General features: G+C 44.9%; 1 protein-coding gene across 3 annotated transcripts; it reads left to right on the top strand.

Annotated features, from left to right (window-relative positions):
* Positions 1-8,602: 8,602 nt before the first annotated feature.
* Positions 8,603-9,880, top strand: LOC137914844 (gap junction alpha-8 protein-like). Of its 3 annotated transcripts, none has more exons than XM_068758339.1 (2): positions 8,612-9,532; positions 9,611-9,880. In XM_068758339.1, the coding sequence occupies exons 1-2, from the start codon at positions 8,612-8,614 to the stop codon at positions 9,878-9,880; spliced, it is 1,191 nt and encodes a 396-aa protein (XP_068614440.1). The 3 variants fall into 3 exon arrangements, with proteins under 3 accessions (XP_068614442.1, XP_068614440.1, XP_068614441.1); XM_068758340.1 differs by having other exon boundaries at positions 8,612-9,694; positions 9,782-9,880; XM_068758341.1 differs by having other exon boundaries at positions 8,603-9,880.
* Positions 9,881-13,509: the final 3,629 nt, after the last annotated feature.

Below are 13,509 nucleotides of genomic sequence, written 5' to 3'. Positions count from 1 at the left end.
ATAACAAATACAGGTGGCTGAGGCGGGCCCCGGAGCGTTGGAATTCTTTTCTTAATTGTATTCATTACCTGAAGATAGTAAAGGAAATTTCCGCTTCCGAGTTCATATTTTTGGAACAATTTTGTAGATGACATAAACGTATTGTCATGAAAGAGATGATGGAGTTGAGAGATTCCCTTCTGTTCCCACATACCTACATGGAAAGGTTGATTGCTAGCCTGAAAGTCAGGGTTATTCCAGATTGGAGAGAACATGCAGGGTTCCAGTTTAGAATTTGTAACTTCTAACGCTTTCCACCAGGCGGACAAGGTGGAAGAAATCATCGGGTTTTTAAAACAGTTATGCCGTTTAATGGTTGTTGTGATAAAGGGAAGATCTGCGAGTCTAATATCCTTGCAGTCCTTCTTCAATATCATTCCCATTAGCACCAGGTTATTATTAAACCACATGCTCGCAGGCATCAATGAGGCGCTGTGATAAACCGACGTGTGTCGTTCAATCCTCCTTATGTTTCCAACAGATTTAGACTCCTGCTGTTCTGGCCGGCTGGAATCCTTTCTACAAAGCACCGATGACGGTTATGGTTACATATGTGGGTCACGCGTGTGTTATTGTGGGTCCTTTTAATCCGGTATTCCCATAAGCTCTGTCTGTGCGTGGCAGCTGGGAAGAGGGCAGCAAATTGTCGTTTCCATTTACAGCTTCGACCAAGGTGGAAAAAAAAAGTTTCACACTGTGAAATGCAAATTATAAACGGGAGGCCATGAGTTGGAAATCCCCTCTGAAAACTTTTACTAAATATAGTACAAATAGAATATAGTTCATATTCAGAATGTCCGATTTATCTAACATTATTTACAGAACAAAATAAAACAAACTGCATATCATAATAAATGTTTATTGTTACAACGGGATGAGAATAGCGTGTAATAACACATAAATGGGGATTTTTCTAAAGCATGTATTACAGCAATCCAATTACATATTTATTTGCATCTATATCAATCAGATACTCATATGAATTTTGTAAAAAAAACATTTTTGCATATTTATTTGTGAAGATAAATACCATTCCTACACTTCTTTTACCGGCCCGTGAGCAATCTTTCAATGCCTGTTTGGGCTTTTTCTCCCACCACTCGGTTTTGCATCTGAAAAAGCTTCACTTGGAGGGACGTCTGAAGGGATGGACGACCACGACCCCTCAATTCCCCAAAGACTCACTACCCTACATGGGAATGTGTGAAATGGGAGGATCGGGCATGGGGGGGGGGGGGGGGGGGGGTGAAAGGTGTGCACTGCCATTTGAAATGTTAGCCTGGTGGCTACGTTCTCCTTTCTTCCTCTACTTTCCTCCCATGGCCGAGATGACTGGATATCTTTCCGATCGTCGTACCATCTACGCTGATGGCTGCTCTCTCTCTCTCTGCCAGTCATCCCTCGCTCGGACACAGCAGAGCCTTCTTAAGACGACGTACCTCCAGTGCTTTCCCTGCGATATTTGAATAAATCGTTTCCCCTTCTGCCTCAGATATGCAGCAAGTCAGACCGGTTTAACCCTTCGATCAGCATCTCTGCTGTGAGCGAATTCTTTCATGTGATTTCTGTATCTTCCTTTGTGCAAAAGTCGCAGCTGACGTTCTATCACAATGAAAGCAAACAAAGCCCGTACAGCAGACCTTTGTCGGTTCCTCCTCCGCCCTATTGAGAACCTCGTTATCAAGATGTGGAGAGTGCCAGAGGAAACATGCCGTTTAATGCCTGTTTTTTGTTTACGACTGGAGACTCACAGCGTCCCAGCGATGGATAGAAAGCTGCCGAACAAATGCAGGAAGAGGGGTATCTACAAGACCCCTCTCCCAGGACCCACGAGTACAGACGGGTGATGTGCACATCCTTGCATGCATGTGTGACAAAAGATAAAGTGTGTGCACTGACGATGCTTAATGTGTGCGTGACGACTGAAGACAGACGCGGAGTGTGCGTGCCCTCGACTTACATCCCTGAAAACAAACTACGATGACATTGTTCATTCATTTCTGGAGACATATGACCCGGGGGTCATCAGCCAAAGGTGAGGAAAAGGCTTTCGTCAGACTCTTCCTGGCTCTCCAACCTTCGAGTGAATTTATTTTACATCAAATAAATAAAAAACAAGAGTCGGTCTGATAGCTGACCTGATCATTTAAATACAATCACCGATGGATATTTGTGCGCCGGGCTTGGCATGTTCCCTCGTATAAACTCGACCGTGGCAATGCTTTATGACTTCCTGCTTGTCCTGATCATTGTTAAAGTGACTCGGCGTCACGAGGAAACATTAAATTCTCATTTCTTTTCGCTTACTAACTGAAAGTGTGTGAGAAACTCTTGCGGGAGGCTGCCGGTCGATGGTCAACCATGTGCGCCGGCACTCCTATCCGTAGATAACATTGTCCTGGGAGGCTGGCTGGCTGGCTGAAGGGACCTGGAAGAAAGTGATATTATTCTGTACGTTCCCTCTCTTGGGACGGAGAGGGTGCGACCCTCTCTGAACTCTGCTTCCAGCCTGACGAGCGGCCCTTCAGTGTTCCGTCTTACACTGGCTTCTCTGGGACCGCTGCCGCCCTTCATGTGCTTTCATCCAAACCATGCAGTTCCTCTAATGCTATTTATAAATCCAACAAGTGCTAACTGTCCAGGACCAGGAGAGCCAACGAATCAAAGAGTTGATCATTTTTAAAGAGCCTGAAATCTCGAGCTCCGATTTTAGCCACATGTGATGTAAAGTCACTAATTTCAGTCTGTGTAGGTTCTCCATCATCCAGGTCGAGTTTGGTTGAAGATGCTTCTCCTCTCGTCAAAGAGGCTTCTGCAGTTCGGTTGTTTGTTGTTTTCGGCTCCAACGGGAGTTTAAGTATCTGGACGCTCTACCAGTCATTTAGAACCGGAGATGCCTGCAGGATGAAACGTCTTCAACCAAACTTAAACGAGTCCAGTTGATTATTTTTTGCTTGATTCATCACAGTCAACCACCTACCGATCGATTGTCTGGCTTCATCAGCCCGAACTCTAACCTTAACCCTTTTGTTCATTAAAAGGCATTTTTCCCCTTAAACATCCACAGTTTCTGGAATTAGATTTTTTTATTCATTTTTATTGTGAGAAACAAAATTTCACCGACTTTAACACTGCGTCGTGATTTCCTCCAGGGCCATGGAGCCCGTTAGGAAACGTCGAGGTGGGCGGGGCCGTCTAGCTTCTCTTAGAAGACGCGGAGATGACGAGGTCATCAACTCTAGCCCAAATGTCCAAATAATGGAAAAGGAAAAAGTGTCATAACGACGTGGGTCTTTATGGGAAGCATGAAGGAAATTATCAGTTAATGAGGCAAGCCGTGGGAAAGTGACAACACAACACAAAGAAACACAGAACAATAGCGAAGTTCATGAGTCTAACAGAGGAGGTTTGCTCTCTCGGCTAACATCTCAGATCCAGGCACACACACCGACATCCCCCCTCCATCGCCGCCTCCTGCTCGCCTTCCACCCACCCCTTCTTTATTGTGAGAACATTTATTCTCCTCTCCCTCTTGTGGTGCCCGGCGTTACGCAAAGAGGAAGCTGCCCTTCCACTTCCTTCTTCAACGGCGAGAACAATTCACGTCTGTTCTCTCACCCCTTTCTCTCTCTCTCTCTCACTCTCTCTCCCCATCCAATCCAGACGCCTTGAACCTGAGCATACTTGTTTTCCCAATGCCGGATCTGGTCCTGTGAAACCACAGAGGAATTTAATTACAAGCCAGAATACTGCTGGTGACGTTAAAACCCTCTATGACGAAGAAGCATCAGAGAATTCACATCAACTTCACATTGAATCCTCATGAGGTATCAATGGCTTGCTGTTTATTATTAATATTAGTGATATTATTATTATTAGTGATATTGGTAAAATATAAGTGAACCTGTGTTTAAAAAAATTAAAGAGTAATCCAGATCCATCTGGATCTACCTCATAATCGGATGAAAAACATTTAAAGACAGTAAACAAACAAACAAACATTCATTCATGTTTGAGTGCAGCCCTCACAGGCAGGGGGGGGGGGATTTGATTTGCTATAACAGGAATGCAGGTAGTAATATTCTCACCGTTTAACACGCTGCTGTTTTATAATCTTTACAACAATCTGCATTTAACTCTCCAACAAACTGTCATACAATAGCCGGTGAAAAATATTCACAAAAAGCCCCAAACTTCTTTACCACGTCTGAAAGTGTAATGTACGTGAGTGTTTTTATGTGTTAGTTCCTGCAGTAAAGTTTGCTCAAAAGGCCTGGTTTCACACGTCCAAACTATTAATGACCTCGTCCCATGAGACTACTGTCCGCGTGCGCGGCTGAACACAAGAGGGACAGTGGGTCGGTCCAAATTCAATGGCAGAACCCCAGTCCAGCGGGATGACAAGAATTCAGCCCTCAAGAACACAATACTATGGCCTGGGAACAGACGTGGAGCCTCTTTGATTGTGAATTTAAGCCTCCGTAATGCGGATTCTGGGAGCTGCTCTCACATCGAGTGGCTGCGGCGTCATTGCTGTTTGCTCAATAAACTTCGTGAACGCTCGCAAACCTTCTCACCAACGCAGGAAAGAAACCACCGGGTTCTCAGAGGAAATGAGAAACTGCTGCAGGAGAATGTTAGAGGAAGTTAGCACAGCACAGAACGCTGCTGCTGAGCTTCTGGCACCTTGATGCCCCAAATCTGCATTCTAGAAAGTAAGAGAAATGGTGGGACTCGCACAATTAGGCACAAATATATATGGACTTGTGCGTGTCCCGGGACAACGTGTCTCTGTCTGCAGACATAAGCCCGACGCCATTGAGGTCTTCGCGTTCTGCTATGTCACCGGACTCAGTGTTGCCCTCAGGTCATGCTGCAACTGTTGGGGCAGGTGATGCTGATGGCGTCCCTATGAACCTGCTGTGAATGCCTTCCTTCTGAGCATGTGAGACGATGGCATGTGGGACACAAGCAATTCCTGCGAAGCTTCAAAGAGCGAGCGACGAAAACGACCGAGAAGAAAGGCTGCACAAATAAATACAAATAAATAATAATAGATACTATTTGAAGTAAAGAGCTGATGGTCTTCAAACTTTAACTGAACAAAGGTGTGGGTGAACATGATATGATAGCTTTAAATGATTCAGATTCAACAATTTATTGATCCCTGAAAGGGCAATTTCTCCGCATTTAATTTAATAAGGCAATGAGGTTATGGAAACTGGAGACCTGTCTCTGAGAACATTGTGGTGTCACTCTGCACCGCTTTAGTGCTGAACCACCAGGGATTCAGACCGGACTGTCTCAGCCACTCCAGAACTTTAATTATTTTCCTTAATGTATTCCTTTTCTTTGTTATTAGAGCTTTGCTGCAGAGATTTTTATACGGGGTTTGTAACTGTGTGGTTTCTGTCATGTTATTTTTCATGGAGGGCTGTTTTCTCTCTTTTTTTTATTCTACTGAGGATACATGTGATCCTTCAGACCTCCAGACATTAAACTGAACTTGAAAACTATCCGAAGTCACAGAGCTTAATGGTGGTGAATGAAGTAGAATTAAAAAAAGAAAAATGCTTTTGAAGTAACTTGTTATGGCTTTCCCTGATATTTACACTATATTGCTATAAAAGCTGAATCAGCTAAATACAGTGTGTACAGCAAGCTACTGCAGCCTGTGCTGCCCTCTTCTGGAATGTGCTTTCTCATCGTGTGAACCTGTTGGGGATTTGATCTGGACCCTTGGAGGTTGCTGTAGCCGGTTGGTGTCAGGGTTGTTGCAAACCTAGTTTGCAATGTGATCTCAGCATTCGTTCGTTTATATATACAAACTATAAATATATGCCTACAAGTGTGTGAATACCTATTTGAAGAGATGTGTGGGAAGTAAACTGGATTGTTTATTGAGTCTATCAAGTTGGGATGACAATGCTAACATTCAATAGCATCCCAATAAATCCCAATACAGTATTAGCATCCAACTGATAAATTACATTCTAGCTATTTATAGGTGTGTAAAACAATCCATTCATGAATTCATCATCCGAACCGCTTTGTTTGTAACCGGGTCGCGGGTCGTCCTGGAGCCAATCCCAGCAGTCAACGGGCGAGAGGCGGGGTTACACCCTGGACAAGCCGCCAGTTCATCGCAGGGCCGCACACAGACAGACAATAATTCACACACACATACACTGTGTGGGCAATTTAGTGTAACCAATTTGCATGTTTTTGGTGGTGGGAGGAAGTCGGAGAACCCAGAGAGAACCCCCGCAGACACGGGGAGAACATGCAAACTCCTCACAGAAAGGCCGCGAGTCGGATTTAAACCTGTGACCTTCTTGCTGTCCTGGCAAGCGTTTTTCTCAGCGAGATTTGAGCTGGAGGATCAAATCCCTGCCGAAGTCGGCGAGATTTAACATTAAAATTCATGTGATAAATCAAAGCACAATGATTTGATACAAAAGTCTGACTTCCTGTCTTTCAAAGGCCCAGGGAGCAGGAAGCCTGTGGCACCATCGCTCCATAGGCAGATCACAGTACGATATGTTTGTTATCGCGTTAGCATTCTGATTAACGGCCAGTTGGTGTCCTGCTCCTAAAGTCTAATCTGGCCCCACGCCTCACTGCACATGCTTAATAGGGCCCGCACCCTGCATCATGACATCATGTCTTTGTGTGAAATCCTAGTGCCATTCATGAGCCCTGGCTAGGGCTTAGCATGCAACTATACCAAACACATAGCTCTTTAAAGGGAGTCCCCTGGTCCCCCCAAGCCTGATGCCTGCCCTGAGCTTCTATCCTCCCAACACCAGGGGCAGATCACATGGGCCATCCAGGGGAGAATGAGTGATTATGGGATGTTTAAAACAGAAAGATACAGTAGCGTCTCACACATCTGTGAAAATCTGTGTTCAGTGTGGAGGCCGCTCGACCCCCTGTGATGTCATCCAGGTCAGCGAATGCTATTGGTTGAGAGACAGCGAGGGTTGGCTGTAACATGATGAGTAGAGTGGAAACATATCCAAAAAAGGAGTAACGAGTGTTGGTCAGTGATTGATGGATATGACCATTAATAAGATGCAACATGAGATCACCTCACCTGACCAGCTGAGAAATACATCAAATATGTTGTACATGGTTACTGGATATTATCCTGTTTGAAGTTGTTTGCCAAAAAGTATTCGAAAAAAGCACGTTTCTGTGAATTATTACTATATTTTATTTTTTCTAATAGATTAAACCAATACTGGTTTCTGTTCGTTTTATAGTTGTGACATCATGGAAAAATAATAACATTCTGAAATTAGATTGTTCGAAAGGAACGGAGTTGCGCAAATTGAAAAAATTAATAACGTTTTTGTGCAATCCTTTAATTGAATCGCTCTTTAAATCCAGTTCTAATAGTAAACCACTATTCTAGTTACTGAGCCAGCATGTGCAGTATTGAAAAGGAAGAATAATACATAATCATCCATTACCCATTTATTGACGAGCTGACAAACGAATACGCTGAACAGAACTGCAGAAGCAGCATTTCAGAGAATTAAATACAATTAGAATTAAACCACTGCCACCAAAATCAGAAAATGTAACATTTCTTTTAACATGAGAGTTTTTTCACAGTATGAGGTCAGTGTGAGGACATAAACTTAGCGTTAGTTTGTCATTCATGGCTCTAATGGCGGACACGGCAGCTGGAGGGGACACATGCTGCTGTGTGCTTCCACATAGAGGACGTACAGTATGTGTGAGGAAGTTGCATGCATGGAGCTCTGGAGTGCACTCGGTGCCCCGGCGGTGCAGCGTCCATGTTGGTGTGGGAGCCTGAGGCCTGCTCCCATACATCCTCGCTCTGGCTCTGTTGATCCTATTGTCTCCTGCGTCACCACACGTCGCCCAGCAAATAAAGGCCGTCTGGCTCCAAGCTTAAATATTGCAGCAAACTAAAAACCAACCATCAGAGCGGATTCATTCACATCTGCTCAGTGGGGCGACAAGGACGGGGCTTTAGGCGGGGTGGAGGGCAGAACAAAGTTCACTTTTCCCTGCAGGGTGCCGAGAGAACGGGACAGGACTCAACCTCGCCGGAGCCGCAGCTGTGGCAAGTTGTCCATTTGATTACTTTTAGCCTCCATCATGCTTTACAGAAGAGGGACGATCTACCAAATCGTCACCTCGTTGAAGGAATTTTAATCCAAAGTTGCTGTTTGGTATTTTGCAAAGAGCTAGAGTTTGAACTACTTTTAACGTTTTATGCATGTTTTATGTTGTTCACATTGAGAAGGAGACTTCTAAAAGGCTAAATCAACTAATTGTTAATAAATGTAATTTCATAATTGACTCATGATTTTGAATCTTGCTGTAACAGACTTGATGTCCCTCTTTAGATGTTTTCAATTATTACGGTTTTGAACATGCAAATTGTGACTTTTTGAGTTTAGCCATTTTAAATTTCTTACATTTGGCACCCCCCCCCCCCCCTGTCTGTCCCTGCCTACCCCACCCTTCCTGTCTATCTACACCTTCCATGTCCATTCCTACCCCACCGTTCATTTTGTAGTGCTACGGACCGATCATGGGTGACTGGAGCTTTCTGGGTAACATTTTAGAGGAAGTTAACGAGCACTCTACGGTGATCGGCCGGGTGTGGCTCACGGTGCTCTTCATTTTCCGTATCCTCATCCTCGGCACAGCGGCGGAATTTGTGTGGGGCGATGAGCAGTCTGACTACGTGTGCAACACGCAGCAGCCTGGATGCGAGAATGTGTGCTACGACGAGGCCTTTCCCATCTCCCACATCCGTCTTTGGGTGCTGCAAATCATCTTTGTGTCCACGCCGTCTTTGGTGTACGTGGGCCATGCTGTGCACCATGTTCACATGGAGGAGAAGCGTAAGGAGCGTGAGGAGGCAGAGCTCAGCCGGCAGCAGGAGCTGAGCGAGGAGCGTCTCCCTCTGGCACCCGACCAGGGAAGCGTCCGCACCACCAAGGAGACGAGCACGAAGGGAAGCAAGAAGTTCAGACTGGAGGGCACCTTGTTAAGGACCTACATCTGCCACATCATCTTCAAGACACTGTTTGAGGTGGGCTTCGTGGTGGGCCAGTACTTCCTGTATGGCTTCCGCATCCTGCCGCTGTACAAATGCAGCCGCTGGCCCTGCCCCAACACCGTGGACTGCTTTGTGTCTCGCCCCACAGAGAAGACTGTCTTCATCATCTTCATGCTGGCTGTGGCCTGTGTCTCTCTCTTTCTCAACTTTGTGGAGATCAGCCACCTGGGCCTGAAGAAGATCCGCTTTGTCTTTCGCAAGCCAGCGCCAGCCCCGGCCCAAGGAGAGGCCACCGCACCTCTACCGCCACAAGGGAAGAGCCTGCCTTCCCTGGCCGTGCCCTCCCTGCAGAGGGCAAGGGGTTACAGGCTACTGGAGGAGGAGAAAGCTCCCCCCATTACTCACCTCTACCCGCTCGCTGAGGTGGGCATGGAGGCTGGGAAAGGAGCCCCACCCTTTCATGGGCTAGAGGAAAAGATGGATGAGGTGCTTCCAATGGAGGACCTCTCTCAGGTGTACGATGAGACTCTGCCCTCTTATGCCCAGACCACTGAGACAGAGGGGGTGACATTGTGCGAGGAGGAGGCTGAGGAGGTGCAGCCGGCAGAAGTGGAAGCAGAGAAGCTGGAGGGGGTTGCGGATGAGGATGAGGAGGTAGAAGAGGTGTTGAACAGGGAGGGCACCGCTACACCACAGGCAGGAATGGAGGCCATGGATACGATAGAAGACACCAGACCACTGAGCCGAATGAGCAAAGCCAGCAGCAGGGCCAGGTCAGACGATCTCACTGTATGAACCTGAGCAAGAACACACACATCTACAGAGCACACACACACACACACACACACACACACACACGCTTCTAACTCAAGACAACTCTCAAACAGAAAGGTCAAAAACCAAGGGATGAAAAGTCAACAGGGACAGATTTAAAAGCTTAAAACAATTATGCTACATAATGTGTGGAATATAAAAAGTACTGGTTAAAGAGGGGAGGAGTACAGGATTTATTTTGTATCGTGTTCATATATTTTTCAAAAAATGTGGAAAGGACACATGTACCGGTAGAGGTAAATGTTTATACTTGATGAAAATCGATGTCGATTTTTAGAAGCATCTTTTTCTACTGAAAGAGTTTAAATGGAGGGTTAGGTCTTTTACATGGGGCTGACGGCACGGGGGGGGGGGGGGGTACAATATTCTTGTGTTTCTGCCAATTAGTACATTTGCTGTAGCTAGGCACCAACTTTTATTCCCATGTAAACTGCTGTAAAAGCAGAATGCGGTGCATGTGAGCGGCTGCACACATGCACAAATCACACAACTAAGTGCCCGTACATTTAAAGGTATGAAGCTCTTTGGAGGAAGAAGTCCATTTTCAGGTTGAGAAGAGCGTGCCTTTTTTGCACATTCAGAGGTTTTAAACTGCGCTACCCTCTTAAGACCTCGTCTATGCTTCAAGTTACACGGGATTCTTTCAATGAAGAGAGATGTGCATCAATTTCAGAGCATTTCATGTTTATATATATATATAAATATATCATGTAGCACAGCCAGAGCTGAGTGAGTGAGGAAAAACAAACTAAAACCAGACCACAACGCCTTGAATGTCTTTTTCATTGTGATTCTCTGCATTTTACATTTATGTTTTGGAGGCTTGAGGTAGAAATGTGACTGGCTGTCCGTTGTAGCGAGCAGGGCCCATTCTGACCCAGACTAGAGAATGAACTATAACAGCGACCTCGGGCCAAATCCTCTCTATTGGTGCTGTACAAACAAGCGTCCGGGCGATAAAGATCACGCCGCATCAGCACATACGTAGCATTGTTGGACCTGAGACAATAAAAGAAACCGCGCTCATCAATGAAAACAGGCCTCCTTGACCGACTGTGACAAAATCTTTATACTTGATTTTATGGGACGATATAACGTTAACAAGAAAACACAATACTCATTACATGCTGTCCAATCCAGACAGAAACAAACAACTATGGGCGACCCCCCCGTACACAATGCCCTGTTGCGTGTCTGATCGTGTGCATAATGTGCAGAACAGCTGTTTTACTGTCTAGAAGAGGATTCATGCAAATTCTAATTATGATTTCGGTGTTGATCCAACCTCACAAACACAAGGGAGTAAAGGGAAAGTGCCCACACTGCCTCATGCATTTATCTAAATAATGACTAATTGGATTGGGACTCATCAGCAAGAATTAAAATGCAATGTGTGGTTAGCCTTAAAGTGATCACAAAGCTTCTGACCGTCTCGGGCTTGCTTATCTCAACAGCTCCTGCATCATTTGCTGTGCCTTATCTGTAAATGTGAATTCTCAAATGTTTGGAAGATCGTAAGCAGGTGCATATATTGCTCTGGGATGTATGGAGAGAGAAAAAAAAAACCCACAGTGTTTTTTCTGTAGGCCCCACCACCTCACAAATAAAAGTTATAAAGTATTAGCAAGATACTGGTTGCAGACATACATGAACACGCTCGCACAGTGCAGCTTGAACCCGTGGATGTGCCTTTGAATGCACACACACCTCACCGTGTTGGTGGACATGACCAAGACACACTCACCTTTGACCCCTTTGTGAGCCCCAGCCATCCCTCCCCCCACCATAATCCAATGCTGTGGAATCTGAGAGCTTTCAATAAAACAAATTACCTGAACACACGTATTCACATAACAGTGTTGTGGTCAAAGTATGATGCTGGTCCTTGTGTACAGCGATAATGTATTTCTATTTTTTTTGTATTTTAAGACTGTTGCATTGCCTGAATGTTTATAAGAAGACGTGATTAATCTTTGGAAAGGAAAACAACAACAACAACAACAACTTTTTACTAACTTGTAGTCTTCTTTGCTGATAGATGTGTAGCAGTATCTTCTTTTGGAATGGAACCAATGAAATAAAGAGTCACACGTGGTCAAGAAGTGTTTGTCAGTCAGTGTCTCTCAAGCACACACACACACACACACATGCATGCACACACACACTCTGTGGTTCAGAGTAGTGTGAAGTAACCGGGGAATTGGAACCTTGCATTTACTGGAGAAAGTCAAATCGAAGCAAACAAAAAAATTTCCAAGTTGAATATTTATCATAAGTAACAAGGAAAAGTTTGACACTGATCTTCTCCCCTTCCCTTCTATCCATCCAGAATGACATCACTGAATTATGAAAAGCTGCTCTTCGAATCTGAATCACTTAAAATACTTGAGAGGATTTGATGAAATTTGGTAGATGAGTCGGGCACCTGAGGAAGAACCAAAGTGATCTGGGACAAAAAAAAAAAGGGACAAAAGTGTTTCACTTTTATTTTGCACATTGCATGGCTTTTCATCATCACACCACTGGGGTTGAGTAAGTCCCAGTTTGTATCCCAGCAGCAGCCGTCCATGGGCTTGCTCTCTGTATACGAAGCCACCTGGTGGCTTTCTCTGCAGATCCACTGATTGAATGTAAATGTCCCAAAGCGCCACTCACCTGAGCTGGAGGCGAGTGGAAGGAAACTATTGTAGACTCAAGATGACCAGGAAGACAAACCATTAGGCTTCAGGCAGCTATGTTTGGAGAGGAAGTCTGAAAAACATTCAGTGCTGTACTTTCATGAAACACAGGTACAGGAGGAGGAACGGCTGAGGGTATTAGACTAAATCCCCACTGAGGGGCAGTGTTGTAAAGGGATTTATTATTCTTGACTCGAGCTTCTTCTCACCAGGCATCAATTAGAAGTGCAGATCTCAGTGGCAAAGCAAGAATTGAGATGATTCCAAAAGCAACGTTTCCTTTATAGAAAAAGGAGAATATAGAGAATATTTAGTAATGAATTGGACTCTTTTTTTTTTGTCTCTTTCTTCTTACGACCTTTTGTTTTCACAGTTCCAGCCTTCCGTTCAGCATCCCAGCACTTAAATGCATTTCAAAGCTGTATTTTAGTTCCAACCAGAGCGCAGAGGTTTTTCCGAGCAAGCAGACAGAGATCTCTAGCATTTGAAAGCGGAGGCGGCCGACCGAAGCAAAGCAGCAAAGTGGTGCATAATACAACACAAAATATCTGCAAAAGTGATTTCCTTTTAGTCCTGATGACGCACAGCATGGTCGAACAGCTTTCAAGGGCGCCCCGCCCTCATTTTACCAAGCGCTCTGTTTTCAGGTCTGGCGTGTAAGTACTGCAACTTTATTTCTCATGTCTAACCGAGCAATGTTTTCACTTCATTTGCTTTAGTGGAGAAACAAATTGATTCACAGAACAATACAAATACCGAGTGAGCAAAGTCCCTGCACTGCGTTGTCTTCAGCAAACAACTGGCTCACAACATGTGTTACATACCAGGCCTTAATTAGCTCACCAGAGTCATCATCATCATCATCATCATCATCATCATCATCATCATCATCATCATCACTTCCTGTATGCA

This window comes from Brachionichthys hirsutus, unplaced genomic scaffold, assembly GCF_040956055.1.
Source record: "Brachionichthys hirsutus isolate HB-005 unplaced genomic scaffold, CSIRO-AGI_Bhir_v1 contig_919, whole genome shotgun sequence".
In the NCBI taxonomy this organism is placed as follows: Eukaryota; Metazoa; Chordata; class Actinopteri; order Lophiiformes; family Brachionichthyidae; genus Brachionichthys; species Brachionichthys hirsutus.
This window is presented reverse-complemented; position numbering and strand designations above follow the sequence as displayed.